This window comes from Carex rostrata, chromosome 1 (genome assembly GCF_964058835.1).
Source record: "Carex rostrata chromosome 1, lpCarRost1.2, whole genome shotgun sequence".
Classification (NCBI taxonomy): Eukaryota; Viridiplantae; Streptophyta; class Magnoliopsida; order Poales; family Cyperaceae; genus Carex; species Carex rostrata.
In genome coordinates this window covers 19,240,960-19,263,550 of record NC_135918.1, presented here as the reverse complement: position 1 = coordinate 19,263,550, position 22,591 = coordinate 19,240,960, and the positions used below count along the sequence as shown (strand labels likewise).

Here is a 22,591-nt window from a genome sequence, read left to right as displayed (position 1 = left end):
ATCACTTTGTACCTACGACATCCAACTGTGCTTTCATAATTAAAAGAACAAATTTAATAAACCAATTAGTCATAACACTAGTGGATAGAAACCCTAAGAAATCATAATTTCTCATACTTGTTAAAAATCAAATTTTGCTTTAAGACTTTAGTTTAATTCATTTTAATCGAAACCAAACCAACCTTTGAACAAACAAAAACATTTTTACTTTCTTTTACTAAATTAAATTGTTAGGTTAGAATTTGATATTCCAACTTGTCCGCCCTGTGAAAATGATCCCTAAGTACTACTCGACAAGGTTGTACACTTGCAACCGAATTGAGCGTAATTAGGATTTATTGCTTGTAAAAATCACATCAGTAAATCATCAATTCATAGATGGAGCATTCAATTGATGGACCTCAAATATTCTTAATAGAAAAGAAAGAGCCATTTCACAGTCAGTGTAACCTCTTCAGTGAATAGAAAGAACATGGATTTTAGACCACACAAAAAATGACATTATTGCTTTCTCTTATGGCACTGAAAATCTAGAATGAAGCATCTCAAAAAAAAAAAAAAAAAAAAATACCAATACAAATACACAAAAAAGGAGAAATTCTCCTCTAAGTACTTAACCAAGTAAAAAAAGACGAAAATGGCATACATATAAAACAAAATGTGGTAACATGTTCCTTACATTTCTTACTTGCAAAAAAAAAAAATGACCCACATGAGAGTGTTATTTAGTGCATGATAGTATAGATACCAAAATAGCCACCTGAATAATTTGAAGAGCAAAAATTTCAGAAATATCTGCTTGTCTTGATTCTGACACTTTATGACAACTCAGAGCTCGTACCACAATCATCAAAGATTGTGTTTGCTAAATCACTAGGCTATTGACACCATGAGGTGGCTTCATACAGTTACTGCATTTGCCATTTAATTATTTTCAAGTCAAATCCCACCAAAATCAATTTATGATAATTATTAATTAATGCAACAAAGCACTGATTTTCTTCTCTGAGACAAATCCAAATATCTTTTGCTAATTTGTAACTGCCATTTTCTACATTTTGGTAATATATATAGAGAAAACAGGATTTGTGCAAGTGGTGCTGCTATGTCAATCCTTTCTGTAAATATCTTTGTTAGAAGTAAGCGATTATACCTTGAGGAGTTGTCATCCAACAAGAAAGTGGTGACCTGTGTCATTAGATCGGCATACTAGCCAGAACCTGCGAGGCAAATGCCAACAAAATCATTTAGTTATATGTCTTCTATAGTTGTATAATTTTCATTTTTACTTGTCACAGTGTTTCATGTTTGGATGGAATTTTACATTCCATAAGACATTTTGGGTATTGTACTTGTCAGTTGTCATCCCGGTATTAATTGGGTGCATCAACAGAAGTAACATTAAAAAAGAGTTAACGGAAAAGATGGTAACAAAATTTTGTTTACCTGGAATAACTCATTGTTAATATATCTCATCATATGAAATTCTGTACTTCTAGAAAATTACCTGAAAAACGAGTCAGGAAGATGAATATTTTAGTCAATATATATAGGCTATTCTATATAAGTCACTTTACTTTTCAATCTTATATTATCATTCAGTTTTATCTATATATGGCTGTCTTAGAATTAATTAATTAAGCACACAAAATGATAGAAACAAATGATGACAACTAAATGGGTACGTACCAAGAAGCCAACAGCGTGCCTTATATGCTTTGGTTCATCCATCAAGTACCAGCATACTACAAAAAGAGATCAGCATGTCAACCAAATTGCTAAGGATTTGCGAAGGCCTCTTCTTGACTAGTTGGTTAATGAAAAGTCAACCGTACTGTATACTAGCATAGAAGGAAATATCGGTATCGGGATCGGGATCGGTGTATCGGCCGGTATCGACTGATTCGGATCGGAAAATCGGACTTTTTGGTCAGAACCTTGTTTTACACTAAAAAATAGGAAAAATTTGGTAAAAAAATAATTTTTCAATAATTTATGTTTAGATAAATGATTACAATCAAATAATCCACTAATACAATATAATACAAGCATTAAAACTATAAACACACTCTTTCATTACCAAAAACTATGTCGTGTTGGCTGAATCACTTCATCGTCATCTGTATTATGATAAAAATGGAGATATTGTTGTCAAGAACCAAAAAAAGAAACATTGTAAACTCAAATGAAAGATTATTAACATCTTCATATCCATATGCATATATAGTTGATACACTATTTAACCAATCACGGGTTCATAGTTGATACTCTATTTAATCAATGAATGTGACGAGTTTTCAGCATGTGCATAGTTTATACTATATTTAATCAATCACAGGTTCAAGTTTTCAGACGAATAATGACCAGAATCGGACCAAAATGGCAGAAATTGGACGAAAAACACAAAATCCGCTAGTATAGGATCAGTATCGGATCGGTCCCGGCCGATACCGATACGTATCGGCTGATCCAGATCGGTATCGGCCAATATTTCCTTCTATGCTTGTAACACCATAATTTCAGGTCGGCAAGACCAGCTCTGACATTTTCACCCTTGCTTAAATCACTCAAGACGAAGAAGTATGCTGCATATATAGCATCAACATTGTATTGTGGATAGTACTAATTACAAATAACTAGGAGTAGAGTTGTTCCAATTTTTTTTTTTTTTCTTATAATGCACATGTTAAGTTCAACGGATAAAAAATAAATCAAATTCAAATCAAATTTATGAAAAATATTATTACCTATTGAATAGATGGACATTAATGTAGGAGAATATTTGGGTAAAGATCTTCTGACATAGAACAGGAGGTACCTAGAAAGGAATAATAGTTATATGAGTTACTATTGAGAAAAAAAGAAATGATATCATCAATGAATTCATGTATACGAGTACAAAGAAAAACATAGAAAAGATACATGATTATCTTGGAGCATCTTTAAAGTATAATCAAGGGTGTCAATAATGTTCTGTCAGTGGTTGGTATGATGAGGTTGATTCCCTACTGACCGACCTGAAATACGTATCATGCTCAACTTCATTGTTCTTGGGGCCTTCACACAAGAAAAAAGGGGCCTGATCGGCTGATCTGTTACATAGAAAATAACACAAGAAAATAACATCTCCTTTTTAATATTGCCCTTAATAATCCCATATTTTTTCTCTCGCCATAAACCAGTAGCTGCTGCATGAAAAGCAAGGCAGGGTACTTGGCCTCTCCTACACGCACAAACTCTGTACCTTCAAATTTAAATTGATGTTTGATAGCTCTGCATATATAACAAACAAGAAATAATAATGTATATTATGTACAAATATTTTCCTCAAAGGAATGGAAAAATGCATAGATCGAGATGACAGTTTTCTTTTATAAGTGGGTTATATTCTCACTACAATGATAAAAAATAAGCAAAAAAATCAAGGGTGGGATAAATGGTTAACGATGAATGATACATTTGGATACTGAATCTGAATTTAGTAAATTAGGATGGAAACAGTTATCGATCATTCCCATGTTGGTATACCATGCATCACCACAATAGATTATTTTTCAAGTTTGTTATGGGATATATTTTGCTTCAACTACAAAAAGATCCACAAAATAGTTGTATTGTATAAACTCTAATAAGCAGACTGAAAGAGTAACCTAGCTCAATGGCAGACATGACTAGCTAGCTGCCTCAAAAGATTTCCAATTCAGAAGGCACTGGTAAATGTGGTAGCTGCTGCAATTGGCTTGCCCTAGCTGAATCTCAGATTTTTACCCACACAGTTTTTGAACGTATCAAAAGTCTCCTGCACAGAAAAAATTAATTATATCAGAACCATAGAAGAAAATATCGGTATCGGGATCGGTCCCGGCCGATACCGATCCAGGATCAGTGTATCGGCCGGTATCGGCCGATTTGGATCGGAAAATCGGACTTTTTGGCCAGAAGCTTGTTTTACACTAAAAAAATAGGAAAAAATTGATAAAAAAATAATTTGTCAATAATTTATGTTTAGATAAATGATTACAATCAAATAATCCACTAATACAATATTAAACAAGCACACACTCTTTCACTGTCAGAAACTATGTCGTGCTGGCTGGATCATTTCATCGTCGTCTGTATTATGATAAAAATGGAGATATTGTTGTCCGGAACAAAAAAAAAAAAGACATTGTAGATCAAAATGAAGGATTGTTAACATCTTCATATCCATATTTTCAGCATGTGCATATATAGTTGATACACTATTTAACCAATCACGGGTTCATAGTTGATACTCTATTTAATCAATGAATGTGAGGAGTTTTCAACATGTGCATAGTTTATACTCTATTTAATCAATCACGGGTTCAAGTTTTCAGATGAATAATAACCAGAATCGAACCAGAATGACATAAATTGGACTAAAAACACAAAATCCGTGAGTGTCCGACTAGTATCGAATCGGTCCCGACTGATACCGATACGTATCGGCCAATCCGGATTGGTATCGGCTTATATTTCCTTCTATGATCAGAACCAATTAACAATTAAAATCAAACAAATCATTATGTTCGTAACTAATGCAGTACAAAACAGGATTATTGATTAAATAAGATAATTTACGCTCAACTGCAATTAGCCCTTCTTTCATATTACACATTGAATTAATTTGTTTAGAAATGAGAACTAAGTCTACCAGCAGTTGTGTTATAAATAAAATAATATTTCAAAATATATAAAAAAAGACAGAATTATACTCTGCACAAAGGAATATATGAAGCCATCTTGTCTTGATCCTGACACTTTTGGACAACACTGAGCTTGTATCACTATCATCAAAAGTTTGTGTTTGCTACATCACTCGGCTATTGGCCCCATGAGGTGGCTTCATATAGTCACTACATTTGCAATTTATTTTCATGTTAAATCTCACAGAAATAAATTTAGGAATTTTTTTTTATTTAATTACATCCAAATGGTGTAGGATAATTACTGATTGCTGTTGAATTAATATTTCTAAATCTAGGTGGGCAGCAATATCAGCCTGCCTCCATTCAACCAAAAAATAAATCCCACAAATATCTTTGTAAAATTAAAAAAAAAAATACAAGTACAAATTTCAAAATTGGAATTTCAACTGCAACGAGCCCTTTGTTCTGAGCACAAATTGAACTAGTTTAGAAATTGAACCGTAAGCAGAGCATTCGGGCAAACAAATTACAATGATTCCCAAGTTACAACCAAAATATGAATCATGCATAATTTCCAAAAAAACGTGTGTGTGTGTGGGGGGGGGGGGGGGGGGGGATATACACTCTAATACTGGATTTGGATTGCACCAAAGTTACTAATTTGTCCTATATTTATAATATTCTATTTGAGAAGATTTCTCTGTCCTACTCTATGAAATATGAGAAAATGAGAAATTATATAGCAAGTATATAACGTACCTTTCAAATGAAGATATCTTTAGGACTGCACAGACAAACAAGGGATTTTGCATGATGAAATCAACCGATCGAGTTAGATCTCAATTATTTACAAATTGTATATCAGAGATTAAATGTGAGTACTCTCCCCTCTTTCGGATATCCATTTTTCCAAGAGGGGATCGGACACCCATCGATGTTTAAACGATCAAGACTCCTTAATCGCTGTGATAGGCCTTCTGGAAGGATCCTTATTTTGGGGCAGTTCTTTATTTCAAGATCCTTGAGCGCTTCAAGCCCTTGCATCCCTTCTGGCAGAGATCCTAGGTTGATGCAATCCACAATATAGAGCGTTTTAAGAGCAATGAGGCATCCTATGCTTGATTGAAAGGAGTTCAAACTTTATAAGCGAATAAGTACTAGCTCTTTGAGAGCCACCAGACTACCTAACCATGCTGGTAAGCATTCTAGCTTTGGGCAATTAATAATATCCAATATCTCAAGGGATCTCGGGAGTTTGGGAATTTCAGCCATCTTCGGGCATTTATCAATTCTAAAATATTGAAGTTTGGGCAATAGGGCATGCCTTGTTGGTGTCTCTGACAGCGGCTCCGACGGTGATCCGAGAAAGTTTATGCAACTACTCACATTCATCTTTCGTAGGTATATGAGATTACTGAGCTCTTCCTCTGGCCAAGAGGTAAAACCGTCACAATCATTGATATGAAGAACTTCAACAAATCTGAAGCACTTCCAAACCCATAGGGGTGAATTTGATGAAATAGGTGAGAACCAAAAGTTGCATGAAGATATATCTAAATGAACAAGAGCTGTTGTATTAACATCAACACTCAACTCCTCACTTTCACTTCCAATTGTTGGTGGTATGATGTGGTTGAATCCACGGATACGTAAATACTTGAGAGACACCCAAGGTTTAAAAGAGAGATTTTCACCACTGCCTACAAGATCAAGGTTTTGGATAGTTGTTATTCCAGTTGTAAGGTTCGACACTTCGACAGGGTCTTGTTTCCAGTAAAGGTGTGACAGGTATGGCACTTAGCTTGGGACAGTCCCTGATATCCAGATAATTTAGCACAGGAAAAATTAGCCGTGACTTATCTCCAATATCCCCTTCATACCAGCAATTCAAATTTGCCATTTCATGTAACTCCAAGGATTTCAGTGAAGGAAAAGTTATGGCTGAAACTTCACCACCTTCCGCACTCATAAATACACCACAACAGAGTTGCCTCAAATTATCCAAATATTTTATGTGCAAGACTTGGAGAAGAGGTAGCCTATGTAATGGTGGTAAATTGGTGCACCTTCTACATTTAATTATATATAGCTCAACCAGGTTTTCAAGCCCTGTCCTCCAGATGGGAAAATTATCACCTATATATCCGTTGATTTCTAGAGCCTTTAACTTGCTACAAGGTTTAAGAGCATCCAGCACGTCAAAAGGATCAACTACAATTGTCTTTGAACCATTAGATTCGACATCCTGTACAGAACTGTTACGCATTCCCCAACAAAGAATCAAACGATCCAAATTTTGTTTAGATGCCATATTTGCCTCTTTTGCATCTCTAACATCACTAATTTCCCTTAGATTATACACCTCTAGTTGGCCTCCTAGATTTAAGGTATTGAGCTCCCCAATTTTATTTCCTTCACCAATGCCTACTATGTAACATGATAGTGTCTGTAAAAATTTTAGCTCTCCCAGGCTTGGTGGCATGCTCTGCAATTGAGAGCAACCTTCAATATAGAGATGTCGAAGGCTCATCATATATCTCATTCCTTTAGGCAGTTCGGAAAGATGAAAACAATTATGGAGCCTAAAAGTTTGCAAAAGATAAAGCGTGGTAATTGCATCCGGTAATGTTCTCATAATCCTGCAGGAAAGATTAAGATATCTTAGGTGCTTTAACTTTCCAAAGGGTACTATTTCCATCACCAGTTCTTTATGGTATATGGGAAGGTCTAATACTCGCAAGGAGTTGGATTTTGGAACTTTATTTTTCTCCTTTGTGCCTATCACGTCACCTTTATTAATAATGAGACTACGGGCAACAGGAAAGCATTCAAAGGCTTTATAAATATGTATGGAAACACATTCCCATGAGATATGTCGCACATTGCATTGTGGTGTATTATGAATTTGTGATGATTCTTGCAACGAAAGACATTCATCTCTCATCACGGACTGAGCAAGGTCGTGCATAAGATCGTGCATTTTGCACGTGGTCTTATTAGGTTGATATCCATGTTCACCTAAAACTTGCTTAACATCTTGGAAGAAGGACCTCCAAGCCAACTCATCGAAAATATCACTACCCGTCATTTCCAGGTTGCCCGGCATTTCAGACGGAATAAATCCATTGGCCATCCAATACTGCACCAATTTTTCTTTTACCATCACAAAATCCTTTGGAAAAACTGCACAGAACGCAAAACATTGTTTCATGTATGAAGGCAAGTGGTCATAGCTTAGCCTCAGTATGGGCAAAACCTCATTGTTCCATGTTGTGCTTTGTTCGAGTACTGCTGACCACTCATGTACGTCATGCTTATTACTCATTAAGCCACCGAGTGTTTTAATGGCTAGCGGTAATCCCCCACAATTTTGCACCAAGTTCTTGCCAATCTCAACCAGCTCTAGTCGCTCCTTTATCCCCTCTGTAAATGCCCTCTTGTGAAACAGGGTCCACGAATCCTCCTCACCTAAGCATCCCAAAATGTTACTCTGCACCGTGCCCATTATAGATGCCACTCTAACATCCCTTGTGGTAACTATTACGGTTCTCCCTAAATCACCGCAGTTCAAAAGAACTCTCAGTTGTTCCCACTTATCCTTTTTATCATTCCAAACATCATCCAATACAAGAAGATATCGTTGTCCGCTTATCTCCTTACGTAAACGATTCTGGAGCAGCTGCATGTTGTCACAGGGAACTTTGGAGTCTTCATTAATCACAGTATCGATAATCAATTTAATGAGATGGGGAACTCGAAATTCCTGAGAAACACAAACCCAGATGAGTAATTTGAAGTGTTTTTCTACCCGAGGATCATTATAGACCATCTGAGCAAGGGTGGTTTTTCCGAGGCCCCCCATGCCGATAATCGGTAAGACTCTGAGATTATTAGTCGGACTTGCCTCAGTTAATAATTTCACTAATTTTTCCTTATCTTCCCCCCTCCCTACAACCTCTGACTCAATTACATAAGAATGGGTTGGGTCACGATTAACAACTTGCTCATCTTGCGGGCCTTTATCAAACGAGGTGACAAGGTCATCAATTCTCCCCACAACATCCTTCAACTTTCTACTCATATTGTACCGAAACAGACCTGGAAACCGAAAAATTCCCTTGCCTTCCTTGTGCCCGCGTTTGACAGCATTCTGACGTAGCTCCTAGTAACGGAACTCATCAAGAACATCATCTGCATCATAGGCAGCTGATTTTAGGTTGGCCAGCCCGGATTTCACAGCCGGTTCAGCTTCCCCCTTTTTCTCGGCATCGGTAAGTATGTTCTGGACAGCGAGCAGCTTGTCGTGAAGCTTCTTGCACTGGTCATCAATGCCCCACATCATGCCGACATGCTGCGCCAGTAAAACTGCTGATTTCCCCATCAGGATTGGGATCAGAGCTGATAGCAGCAGGTCCGCCATTGCTGATTTGAAAATTGGAAGTTAAAAACTGAAACGATAATAAAGAAGAAGATAGAGAGTTTGGAAAAGAGATATGGGTTAGAGAACTGTAAATTTTGTGATTCACAGTTCCATTCAAGCGTGGAGGCAAGATCCACAGTTAAGAATTAATTTTTATTATATCTTTGTATTGTAAACACGTACCAAAATAGTGATTGAGAGAACAGATTGAGAATGAAGATAGCAAAATGCAGATGAGTAATAAGCAAAAGTGCTTTGTTTTCATGATTTGCAGAAGGCCAGACCAAAGCTAGCTATTAAGCAGCTTCGTGTAGATACTTGATTTCCGAGGGGATAATTGGTTTTTGGCTTTGGGATCCTAAGAGAATGGCTTGTATTTTTGGAGAGGATACAGATATGGTTGAGACTCCAATGATTAACAAATAGTGAAGAAATGAATAGTAGAGCACTTGTTTGGGAAAGGAAAAATAATAATTGACAGGCCAGTCTTACTGGAAATAATTAAGTCAAAAAAAACAGGCGGACGTGTAGAAAAATAAACCAAAATGAAGTTGCTACAATAATTCATTTCTGACTTGTATGGCTCACAATATTAACTCAAAGCGCATCCAGATTTTCTTCAAACGAAAATATCGTGACAAAAAATGTGTGGTTCAAAAGAAATTTTGCTTGATTTGTACATTGGTCCTGATTCTTTTTTTTTTTCTTTATTTCATTTGTCAAATGAATTATTCTAATATCTTGGTTTTATACTACTTGACAATTTCTGCAATTATTCTTTGAGGAAGCTAACTAATATTTGTACCCAACGAGTTATACCTAGTTTTTATCCAAAAAATGTCATTTGACTTACTCGAATACTATAAAACTCCATATTTCATACTCGAATACTATAAAACTCCATATTTCAGTGTAAACAATATATTCAAATTTATTTGGGCTTTAGGTGAAGAAAAGGAAAAAAAAAGGGCTTTAGCCAGCCGTGAAATAAAAGAAGTGACAAAAAAAAAAAAAAATAACAGTCTTGGTCTAGAACATTTGAATAATTAATATAATCTGAATTGGATCATTTTTAAAATATTGATTTCTATTATTAATATCATCTTTCAGTTCAGATCTTATTTGGTTGATAAGTTTAATTCAAATGGTTCGGTTTTGTTTTTTAAAAACTGAACAAAACTTCAGTTTAAAAATCAGAGATAAAAGGATGTTTGACATGTTTTGGGCAAGAAAACAATGGGGTATTTGTGCCCTTCTCATAAACTATTAGTATAGGACTAAAGACTTGATTGTTGTATTAATATTTTTTTAAAGCTAAAGTTGAAGATGAAGCCACCTAATTATTTAAGGCAACTTGCTTTGATAAAATAATACTAGAATCCAATTGTGGTCTTCTCTGGTCTTTCGGAGAAGTCAAATTAAATCAGCGAAGGTAAGATTGTTACACAACTAGGAAGTTTCTTCAGCAGAAACTGTCAATTATATCACTATAGTCTAAGAGACAAACCTTATCTAATCATGTCCACAAGTGTTCTATCCTATCTTACAAGAAATACTCCTATTTCATGTGTGGTTTCGTGTCCACTTATGTTCTATCCGATCTTCCTGATACAAGAAAATACTATTTTTTTTTTCCACAAAATTTTAAAAAAGAATTGGTTGCATTTGACCCAAACTAATCTGTGTGTAATCAAGCTTTATTTAGCAATACAAGCAGTTAATTGTAGATTAGGAAATAAAACGGCTAGTAATTAATTAGCCTATATAAGTATATGCAATCAGTGTAAACAGTATATTCAAACAGGAGCACTATATACGCCTTCTTTTTGCTTCAAGACTATTATTGGGCCCTTATTGGGCATTTTGACCCAGTAACAGCAGTTTGCATTTTTTTCCCACAAAAACTAAAGCAAGATGGATGGCGATCACATTTTTCAAGCCTTAAATTGTCTTCGCGGCCGCCATCGCTGCTGAGAAACTCTTCAAAACTGTCCGAAATTGTAGCAAAACGAGTTACTATACAAACAATTAATTAGTGATATCCTGTTCGGGTAACTGCAATATCAAACTTTCTTATTCATACATGAATAAAAAGAGAAAAAATGTGTTACCTATATCTCCGTTTGTATATCATAATTTAATAACTCTACATTTGGCACCTAGTCTTCCAGAGAATATACCTCATATTTTTCGCAACATGCATGCTGCAACCATGAAATAGATGAGTTATCAAAGGTGTTCGATGAAATGCCAAGGGCCGATGTATAACCCAATGAGATCAGTTATTGCATTTTAGCAAAAGCCTATGAACTGGAACTGTACTATTAGTTTCTTTTTACCTCCTAATAGGTTCATTGTTAAAGGATTCCAAGGGTTTTCATTTGTTTCTTTGGTACTATTAGTTGATGTTAAACTTTAGTAGAGCCATTTTGTTTACAATCTTATTTTGTATGCTCAAAAGTAAATATAGTGTACTTGGATGTTTGTTTGGTGTTTCGCGAAAGAAAATATACATTCCTTTCTTTGACTCGCTTATTTCTTTTTATTTTAGTTGTTTCTGTGAGGTATATATGGTGAGCAACTGAACTCTCTCCGAATTCATTTAAATAATTCCGAATCATACATAACACGTGTACATTAATTACTAGTACATGCAGGTGACAATTATTGTAAAACACCGTTAATTAATTAATCAATGTCAAACCTTGGTGGCAAATAGATAAATAAGTTGAAATCATCACCGACAACTGGAATAGAAAAACAGCTATATATATATATATATATATATATATATATATATATGAGTTTGGCTAATATAACATCAGTACGTGTCATTTTATGCCCAAAGATTATATATTTTTATGCAATTGGTCATAAGCTGCAAGTTTTTACTTTTGAATAGCTTCTATTAGCTTCTTTTTACCTCCTAATTAATAGAATAGGTTCATTGTTAAAGGATTCCAAGGGTTTTCATTTGTTTCTTTGGTACTATTAGTTGATGTTAAACTTTAGTAGAGCCATTTTGTTTACAATCTTATTTTGTATGCTCAAATGTAAATATAGTGTACTTGGATGTTTGTTTGGTGTTTCAGAAAGTGAAAAGTGGATTTTATACTTTAATTAGCTTCTAATCGAGAAAGAAAATATACATTCCTTTCTCTGACTCGTTATATATTTTTTTTATTTTAGTTGTTTCTGTGAGGTATGGTGGGCAACTGAACTCTCTCCTTCGCTATGCCCATCATTTTATTTCATTCTTCTTAAATCCTTTAACTAATATTTTCTTTTCTTGTAGAATTTGGTTGATTTGGCGCGATCAAAGCGGGTGGCAAAAACAGGTGCAGTGGTTCAATTGCACCCACTAATTACAAGATTGTGCTTGTTCACCTCCATTTCTAGTTCGGTGATTTTTGAGTAGATTTGATTTATCTCGGATTGCATCGAAGCATATATGTTCGCTATTTGTTGTGCAGTTATTTTCTGCTCCATGTTCGCCATTTTCTTTATGAACAAGAAGAAATATATAACAAAAACAACTAAGACAGGCAAGCCAAAGAAAAAAAAAATCAAGAGTTCTACATTTTTATATTTGATAATTCATGAAAAATTCAAGTAGATGGCAATTTATGATCGGAATAGAGAGATTTGGAATAGTGTCGTCAGTCAAGTAGGTTTTGCTAATCAAGAGGAAGAAGATGGCTCTGTTCTCTGTTTGTCCGACTGGATCCGATTAGAGTTTATTGGGCCGGCGATTAGAATCTTTTGGGCCGTCCATTAGAATTTGTTGGGCCGGTAATAAAAAATAGACATAATGGGATAGAATGGTCACTCCTCCACCCACAAATTCTGACCGTCAGATTACAAATTTACAGTCTAGAAGCCTGTCATTGCAGTGAGGTACCGCAGAGAATGAGAAGCTGCTGCTTCTGAGAACGATCATGTGGATTAATCTGAACCATTCAATGTGGTACAAATTTATATTCAATAACATTTCATACAGTTATTAAGAGTAAAATTAGGATGTTTTTAAGCTCACTAAGGTGTTTAATGAGCTTAATTCCAAAAATATTATATTGGTTTCAAACAACAAATTTAAGCTGATGAAATCCATCTACTTCACAAGTGATGGATTTATATACAAATATTTTAATTTTTTGAATTATTTTAGTATAAAATCAAGCGGTCAAAATTAGAATATTTATAAATTAATTTTAGTGCATTCAACTTTTTTTAAAAAAAATTATCACTTTATACAAAATTAATTCGAAATTCTAAAAACTTTACATGTAAATTCATCACTCGTGAATTCAAGTAAATCAGTTTCAACAGTTTGAATTTATTATTTGAAGCTCATCAATAGATTTTGGAGTTAAGCTCACCAAACACTTTGGTGAACAAACACCCTAGTTTTACTTCTTATATAATACTTTTTTGTATTATTATATTCAACTATCCACAAGGGCACTCTTACTTAAAACTACTTCAAAAATCATAATATTGATGTATTTTGTAAATATATTTCTTTTTAGTAACTAGACTGAAATGGATACATGTCTATATAAAGAAATATCCATATTTCGAATTCATGACATGTGCTACAAATTCATATTTATCTATTTTTGAAATTTTTAAAAATAGTTGATCTAAATAGTTAAATGTCATTTTCATATGAAAATGTACTTAGAAATTGCATTTTACATTTTTTAAATGTTATTAATAATTATAACATACTAGAATTTATTAGTAATTATTTTAGTTGACATTAAATACAGTGACAATGTAAAAAAAATAATGGTGATTTTAACTTTATATCAATAATTTGAACTTAACAATTTCTAATCCAATTGTTGATCTAATATTCAAATTGCATGAAATTTTGATGGTCTTCTCGCCAACTATACAGTCATAGAGGATTTAGCCTTTTATATACTATTGAAGAAATGATATATGTGGAGCGTTCATATGTAAATTGTACAACCTTCTGAGCCAATTATTTTGAATAATCGACCGGTAGAGCGGTCCGTTAGGGCATGCGGTTACGCAATTTGTTACAATAAACACAGGGCTCCAGTTAAATGTGATGCAGACACCTAAGCAGTCTCTGAACGGCTGATTTATCCAGTTGTTCACAGACTGGAGGGAGATGTACACTTGTACAGAATCATGGTGAACTTAATTATCTAACTTGTACAATATTATTACTTCCAACTGAGTTAACTCAGAAGCTTACGCATAGCGAATTTCAATAATCTGACAATATTGAAGATCGCCATGCAACCCGATCAAATAATAGGTTCTGACAGGCTCCAATTAGCAAATTTACAGTTTGATCCCTACAGTTTGGTAATATACACTGTAATCAAATCTTGCTTCTAATTGGCCTATAAATACGCCTCTGTTAAATATGTAAATAATCAATTCATAGACAGCATTCAATTGATAGACCTCAAATATTCTTAATAGAAAGGAGAGAGCCATTTCACAGTCAGTGTAACCTCTTCAGTTAATAGAAAGAACATGGATTTTAGACCACACAGAAAATGACATTATTGCTTTCTATTTCTCAAAAAAAAAAAAATACAAATACAAATACAAATACACTAAAAAGGAGAAATTCTCCTCTAAGTACTTAACCAAGTAAAAAGACGAAAATGGCATACTTATAAAACAAAATGTGGTAACATGTTCCTTAAATTTCTTACTTGCCAAAAAAAAAAAGATAAACAAAAAAGATGACCCAAATGAGAGTGTTATTTAGTGCATGATAGTATAGATACCAAAATAGCCACCTCAATAATTTGAAGAGCAAAAAGATAAGAAATATGCATGTGCTAGTCTTGATCCTGACACTTTGTGATAACTCAGAGCTCGTACCACAATCATCAAAGATTGTGCTTGCTAAATCACTAGGCTATTGACACCATGAGGTGGATTCATATAGTTACTGCATTTGCCATTTATTTTCAAGTCAAATCCCACCAAAATCAATTTATGAAAATTATTAATTAATGCAACGTACAAAGCAGTGATTTTCTGAGACTAATCCAAATATCTTTTGGTAATTTGTAACTGCCATTTTCTACATTTTGGTAATATATATAGAGAAAACAGGATTTGTGCAAGTGGTGCTGCTATATCAATCCTTTCTGTAAATATCTAATTTGTTAGAAGTAAGGGATTATACCTTGAGGAGTTGTCATCTAGCGAGAAAGTGGTGATCTCAGCATTTTCCAGTCCTGTGACATTAGATTGGCATACTAGCCAGAACCTGCGAGGCAAATACCAACAAAATCATTTAGTTATATGTCTTCTATAGTTGTATAGTTTTCATTTTTACTTGTCACGGCCGGTGTTTCATGTTTGGATGACAACTCATTGATAATCTATCTCAAAATTATTTGGTTACCTGGAATAACTCATTGATAATCTATCTCATCATATGAGATTCTGTACTTCTGAAAAATCACCTGAAAAACGAGTCAGGAATTAAGATGAATATTTAAGTCAATTAATATATGCAGTTTTATCTATATATGGCTGTCTTAGAATTAATTAAGCACACAAAATGATAGAAACAATTGATGACAAGTAAATGGGTACGTACCAAGAAGCCAACAGTGTGCTTTATATGCTTTGATTCATCCATGAAGTAAGAGTACTACATAAAGATCTTCTGACATAGAACAGGAGGTACCTAGAAAGGAATAATAGTTATATGAGTGAACTATTGAGAAAACAGAAATGATATCATTAATGAATTTATGTACACGAGTACAAAGAAAATCATAGGAAAGATACATGATTATCTTGGAGCATCTTTAAAGTATAATCAAGGGTGTCAATAATGCTCTGTCAGTGGTTGGTATGATGAGGTTGATTCTCTACTGACCGACCTGAAATACGTATCATGCTCACCTTCATTGTTCTTGGAGCCTTCACATTAAAATGCTATATCAACAATGCATTTAGAATCAAGACGTCTGACGCTCCAATGCAGATCGAATAACAAACATTATATTGTGCTATATATCCAATTTCTTTCTGTATGCATCTCATTTCGAATTTATGTAAACTCTCACATGAAACTTATTTGAAATTATATATACTCTTACTACAATGTCCAAGCATATAAAATCTGCAAGAAATTGCATGGGAATATAGATAAAATTTGCCATTTAAGAGGAAAAAACTTAGATGAATTTTGATATAAAATTAATAATGAACCTGAATGTATAATGATATTAAAGGGGAGATCTCCTCTTTAATATTGCCCTTAATAATCCCATATATTTTCTCTCGCCATAAACCGGTAGCTGCTGCATGAAAAGCAAGGCAAGGTACTTGGCCTCTACTACACACACAAACTCAGATCTGTACCTTCAAATTTAAGTTGATCTTTGATAGCTCTGCATATATAACAAACAAGACATAATAATGTATATTATGTACAAATATTTTCCTCAAAGGAATGGAAAAATGGATAGATCGAGATGACAGTTTGTTTTTATAAGTGGAATATATTCTCACTAGAACGATAAAAATAAGCAAAAAATCAAGGGTGGGATAATGTTTGATGATGAGTGATACATTTGGATACTGAATCTGAATTAATTGGTAAACTACTAATTAATAATGACATATATACTTGAGCCATACTGCCAAATAAAGATGTAAAGTGAGGACCTTAAAAAAAATAAGGGAGGGTTTGAGGCTTTGAGGCTCTTTTAATTTGAAGAAAGAGTAGACATGATCATGTGCTTGATATATAGCCAATAGACAAGATTCTTAGTGTGCTCCTCATTCTGCAAATATAACATTCACAAATTAAATGTCATTCTTTCTTTAAAAACAGAGACCAAATTAGGATGAAAACAGTTATCGATCATTCCCATGCCACAATAGATTATTTTTCAAGTTTGTTATGGGATATATATATTTTGCTTCAAGTAAAAAAAGATCCACAAAATAGTTGTATTGTATAAACTCTAATTAATAAGCAGATTGAAAGAGTAACCTAGCTGCCTCAAAAGACTTCAAATTCAGAAGGCACTTGTAAATGTGGTAGCTAGCTGAATCTCAGATTCTTACCCACACAGTTTTTGAGCGTATCAAGAGTCTCCTGCACATATCAAATTAATTATATTAGAACCAATTAACAATTAAAATCAAACAAATCATTATGCTCGTAACTAATGCAGTACAAAACAGGATTATTGATTAAATAAGATAATTTACGCTCAACTGCAATTAGCCCTTCTTTCATATTACACATTGAATTAATTTGTTTACAAATTAATGAGAATTAAGTCTACCAGAAGTTGTGTTCCAAATAAAATAATAATTCAAAATATATAAAAAAAGACAGAAATATATATTCAGCACAAAGGAATATATGAACCCACCTTATCGATCTTAATCCTGACACTTTCGGAAAACACTGAGCTTGTGTCACTATCATCAAAAGTTTGTTTTTGCTACATCACTCGGCTATTGGCCCGATGAGGTGGCTTCATATAGTCACTACATTTGCAATTTATTTTCATGTCAAATCCCACAGAAATAAATTTAGGAAATTTTTTATTTTCTTATATCCAAATGGTGTAGGATAATTACTGATTGCAAAATATGAATCATGCATAATTTCCAAAAAAAAGCATTTGTGTGTATGTGTGTGTGTGTGGGTGGGTCTTATTGGCATATACGCTCTAATATTGGATTTGGATTGCACCAAAGTTACTAATTTGTCCTATATTTATAATATTCTATGTGAGAAGATTTCTCTGTCTTACTCTATGAAATATGAGAAAATGAGAAATTATATAGCAAGTAGATAATGTACCTTTCAAATGAAGATATCTTTAGGACCGCACAGACAAACAAGGGATTTTGCATGATGAAATCAACCGATCTAGTTAGATATCAATTATTTACAAACTGTATATCAGAGATTAACTGCGAGTGCTTGCCCTTCTTTCGGATATCCATTTTTCCAAGAGGGGACACTTACGGATCCATAAATCATCAGGACTCCTTAATCGCTGTAATAGGCCTTCTGGAAGGATCCTTATTTTGGGGCAGCACGATATTTGAAGATCCTTGAGTGCTTCAAGCCCTTGCATCCCTTCCGGCAGAGATGATAGGTTGATGCATTCCCCAATATGGAGCGTTTCAAGAGCAATGAGGCATCCAATGCTTGATGGAAAAGAGTTCAAACTTTCTAATAAATTAATTTCTAACTGTTTGAGAGCCACCAGACTACCTAACCATTCTGGTAAGCATTCTAGCTTTGGGCACCCACTAATTTTCAATTTCTCAAGGGATCTCGGGAGTTTGGGAATTTCAGCCATCTTTGGGCAATTATAAATTGTAAAATCTTTAAGTTTGGGCAATAGGGAATGCCTTGTTGGTGTCTCTGACAGGGGCTCCGATGGTGATCCGAGAAAGTTTGTGCAACTACTAACATCCATCTTTCGTAGGTAGATGAGATTACTGAGCTCTTCCTCTGGCCAAGAGGTAAAACTGTCACAATCTTCAATCTCAAGGACTTCAACAAATCTGAAGCACTTCCAAACCCATAGGGATGAATTTGATGAAATAGGTGAGACCCAAAAGTTGCATGAAGATATCCTTAGTTCAAGAAGAGCTGTTGTATTAACATCAACACTCAACTCCTCACTTTCACTTCCAATTGTTGGTGGTATGATGTGGTTGAATCCATGGATACGTAACTTTTCAAGAGACACCCAAGGTTTAAAAGAGAGATTTTCACCACTGCCTACAAGATCAAGATTCTGGATAGTTGTTATTCCAGTTGTAAGGTTTGACAGGGTCTTGTTTCCTTGAACTACCATTTTTTTCAGTAAAGGTGTGACAGGTATGGCACTTAGTTTGGGACATTCCATGATCTCCAGATAACTTAGCACAGGAAAAGTTAGCAGTGACTTATCTCCAATATCCCCTTCATACCAGCAATCCAAATTTGCCATTTTATGCAATTCGAAAGATTTCAGTGAAGGAAAAGTTATGGCTGAAACTTCACCATCTTCCGCACTCATAAATACACCACAGCAGAGTTGCCTCAAATTATCCATTCCCTTTATGTGCAAGACTTGGAGAAGAGGTAGCCTATGTAATGGTGGTAAATTGGTGCACCTTCTACATTCAATTATACGTAGCTCAACTAGGTTTTCCAGCATATGATACTCTGTCATCCAGATGGGAAACTTATCACCTATATATCCTTTGATTTCCAGAGCCTTTAACTTACTACAAGGTTTAAGAGCATCCAGCACGTCACAAGGATCAACTACAATTGTCTTTGAACCATTAGATTCGACATCCTCTACAGAACTGCCACGCATTCCCCAACAAAGAATCAAACGATCCAAATTTTGTTTAGATGCCATATTTGCCTCTTTTGCATCTCTAACATCACTAACTTCCCTTAGATTATACACCGCTAGTTGGCCTCCTAGATTTAAGGTATTGAGATCCCCAATTTTGTTTCCTTCACCAATGCCTACTATGTAATATGATAGTGTCTGTAAAAATTTTAGCTCTCCCAAGCTTGGTGGCATGCACTGCAATTTAGAGAGACCTTCAATGTAGAGATGTCGAAGGCTCATCATATATCTCATTCCTTTAGGCAGTTCGGAAAGACAATAACAATTATAGAGCCTAAAAGTTTGCAAAAGATAAAGCGTGGTAATTGCATCCGGTAATGTTTTCATATCCATGTTAGAAAGATTAAGATATCTTAGGTGCTTTAACTTTCCAAAGGGTATCTCCAGTGTTTTAGGGTATTGCTTTAATACTCGCAAGGAGTTGGATTTTGGAACTTTAATTTTCTCCTTTGTGAGCATGTGGTAAATTTCATTAAAAATGAGACTACGGGCAGCAGGAAAGCATTCAATGGCTTTATTACCATTCACGGGAAGACAGTCCCATGAGATATGTCGCACATTGCATTGTGGTGTATTATGAATTTGTGATGATTCTTGCAACGAAAGACATTCATCTCTCATCACGGACTGAGCAAGGTCGTGCATAAGATCGTGCATTTTGCACGTGGTCCTATTAGATTCATATCCATGTTCACCTAAAACAAATTTAACATCTTGGAAGAAGGACCTCCAAGCCAACTCGTCGAAAATATCACTACCCGTCATTTCCAGGTTGCCCGGCATTTCAGACGGAATAAATCCATTGGCCATCCAATACTGCACCAATTCTTCTTTTACCATCCCAAAATCCTTTGGAAAAACAGCACAGAAAGCAAAACATTGTTTCACGTATGAAGGCAAGTGGTCGTAGCTTAGCCTCAGTATGGGCAAAACCTCATTATTAGCAAGCTTATGTTTCCATGTTTTGCTTTGTTCGAGTACTGCTGACCACTCACGTACGTCATGCTTATTACTCATTAAGCCACCGAGTGTTTTAATAGCTAGCGGTAATCCCCCACAATTTTGCACCAAGTTCTTACCAATCTCAACCAGGTCTAGTCGCTCCTTTATCCCCTTTGTAAATGCCCTCTTGCGAAACAGGTCCCACGAATCCTCCTCACCTAAACATCCCAAATTGTTACTCTGCACCGCGCCCATTATAGATGCCACTGTAACGTTCCTTGTGGTAACTAGTACGGTGCTCCCTAAATCACCGCAGTTCAAAAGAACTCTCAATTGATCCCACCTATCCTCTTTATCATTCCAAACATCATCCAATACAAGAAGATAGCGCTGTCCACCTATCTCCTGACGTAAACGATTCTGGAGCAGCTCCATGTTGTCACGGGGAACTTCAGAGTCTTTTTTAATCACTGTATCGATGATCAATCTAATGAGATGGAGAACTTCAAATTTCTCAGACACACAAACCCAGATGAGTAATTTGAAGTGTTCTTTTACCCGAGGATCATTATAGACCATCTGAGCAAGGGTGGTTTTTCCGAGCCCCCCCATTCCGACAATCGGTAAGACTGTGAGAATATTAGTTGGACTCGCCTCAGTTAATAATTTCACTAATTCTTCCTTATCTTCCCCCCTCCCTACAACCTCCGACTCAATTACATAAGAATGGGTTTTGACACGATCAATGACTGGCTGATCTTTCCGGCCTTGAACAAATTCAAACGTCTTCATCTCAGTGACAAGATCATCAATTCTCCCCACAACATCCTTCAACTTTCTACTCATCTTGAACCGAAACAGACCTGAAAACCAAACAATTCCCTTGCCTGCCTTGTGCCCACGTTTGACAGCATCCTGACGTAGCTCCTCGTAACGGAACTCATCAAGAACATCATCTGCATCATAGGCAGCTGATTTTAGGTTGGCCAGCCAGGATTTCACGGCCGGTTTAGCTTCCCCTTGTTCCTCGGCATCGGTAATTACGTCCTGGACAGCGAGCAGCTTGTCGTGAAGCTTCTTGCACTGATCATCAATGCCCCACATCATGCCGATACGCTGCGCCAGTAAATCTGCTGATTTCCTCATCAGGATTGTGATCAGAGCTGATAGCACCTGGTCTGCCATTGCTGATTTGAAAATTGGAAGTTAAAAACTTAAACGATGATAAAGAAGAAGATAGAGAGTTTGGAAAAGAGATATGGGTTAGAGAAGTGTAAATTTTGTGATTCACAGTTCCATTCAAGCGTGGAGGCAAGATCCACAGTTAAGAATTAATTTTTATTATATCTTTGTATTGTAAACACGTACCAAAATAGTGATTGAGAGAACAGATTGAGAATGAAGATAGCAAAATGCAGATGAGTAATAAGCAAAAGTGTTTGACGAAAATATTTGTGATGTTAATAAGCAAGAGAGATGAGAAATAGAGATTTGGAAAATATAAACACGTACTCTACGGCAAGAGATGAGAGAGAGTCCGAAACAGAGATTGCAAGATAGATTGAATAGAGATGAAGATGAATAGAGATAGCTGGGGATTGAATTTGATTGTGTAAAAGGTGGATAGAACGCACTAGTCTAGAACTCTAGAACTTGACTTAAAAATCTCGAGTCTTCTGCATTATTGTAAAATGACAGATGCTATGTTGGCATTCACAGAGTTACAATCCCTGCTGGATATGAATACAAAACAAGTAGTTACCTGGTAGCTGGTACTTGGTAAAGGCAAAGTAAATGCGTCAGTGACCCGCCACAGTGTAAATAATGCTGTATTGGATTTTGGGTGAAACACTTTTTTGGTGGAAACACTTATTGGTGGAAGGAATCTGGAAACACTTTTTTGTCATGCGAGGAGCACTTTATTCCATCAAGAACAGGATATCCTACTCCTCTGCAATCCTTGTACTGATGTTCATAAACTTGTTTCAATTATAATTTTTTATATATAAAAGAAGCACGTTTTAATTGAACTTGTAGACTTGCTTAATGGATCAAAAAAATAATTTAATAAAAAAATGAATTTTTATAGAGGATAATAAAAAAAACAATTGGATTAGGAAGTGGGCTTTCACAAAATCTAAAATATCAGTAAAAAA

The 22,591-nt window shown here is 35.1% G+C and overlaps 2 protein-coding genes and 1 long non-coding RNA gene across 3 annotated transcripts; all 3 read right to left on the bottom strand.

Moving 5' to 3' along the window:
• Positions 1-529: 529 nt before the first annotated feature.
• Positions 530-9,548, bottom strand: LOC144562774 (disease resistance protein RGA2-like). The gene is made up of 10 exons (XM_078312052.1): positions 9,274-9,548; positions 5,430-9,092; positions 4,737-4,877; positions 3,651-3,799; positions 2,923-3,273; positions 2,748-2,818; positions 1,690-2,120; positions 1,447-1,507; positions 1,154-1,220; positions 530-911 (listed from the first exon to the last, which is right to left on the bottom strand). Exon 2 carries the CDS (start codon positions 8,749-8,751, stop codon positions 6,379-6,381), a length of 2,373 nt encoding a protein of 790 aa, XP_078168178.1. The 5' UTR covers positions 8,752-9,092; positions 9,274-9,548; the 3' UTR covers positions 530-911; positions 1,154-1,220; positions 1,447-1,507; positions 1,690-2,120; positions 2,748-2,818; positions 2,923-3,273; positions 3,651-3,799; positions 4,737-4,877; positions 5,430-6,378.
• Positions 9,549-15,128: 5,580 nt separating this feature from the next.
• On the bottom strand, positions 15,129-16,579 carry LOC144562792 (uncharacterized). The gene is made up of 5 exons (XR_013514210.1): positions 16,315-16,579; positions 15,889-16,023; positions 15,695-15,784; positions 15,497-15,557; positions 15,129-15,358 (listed from the first exon to the last, which is right to left on the bottom strand). It is a non-coding gene; the product is annotated as an uncharacterized LOC144562792 (long non-coding RNA).
• Positions 16,580-16,782: 203 nt separating this feature from the next.
• Positions 16,783-21,755, bottom strand: LOC144562783 (putative disease resistance protein RGA4). The gene is made up of 4 exons (XM_078312064.1): positions 17,930-21,755; positions 17,493-17,610; positions 17,105-17,209; positions 16,783-16,892 (listed from the first exon to the last, which is right to left on the bottom strand). The coding sequence occupies exon 1, from the start codon at positions 21,618-21,620 to the stop codon at positions 18,039-18,041; it is 3,582 nt and encodes a 1,193-aa protein (XP_078168190.1). The 5' UTR covers positions 21,621-21,755; the 3' UTR covers positions 16,783-16,892; positions 17,105-17,209; positions 17,493-17,610; positions 17,930-18,038.
• Between the last annotated feature and the right edge of the window lie 836 nt (positions 21,756-22,591).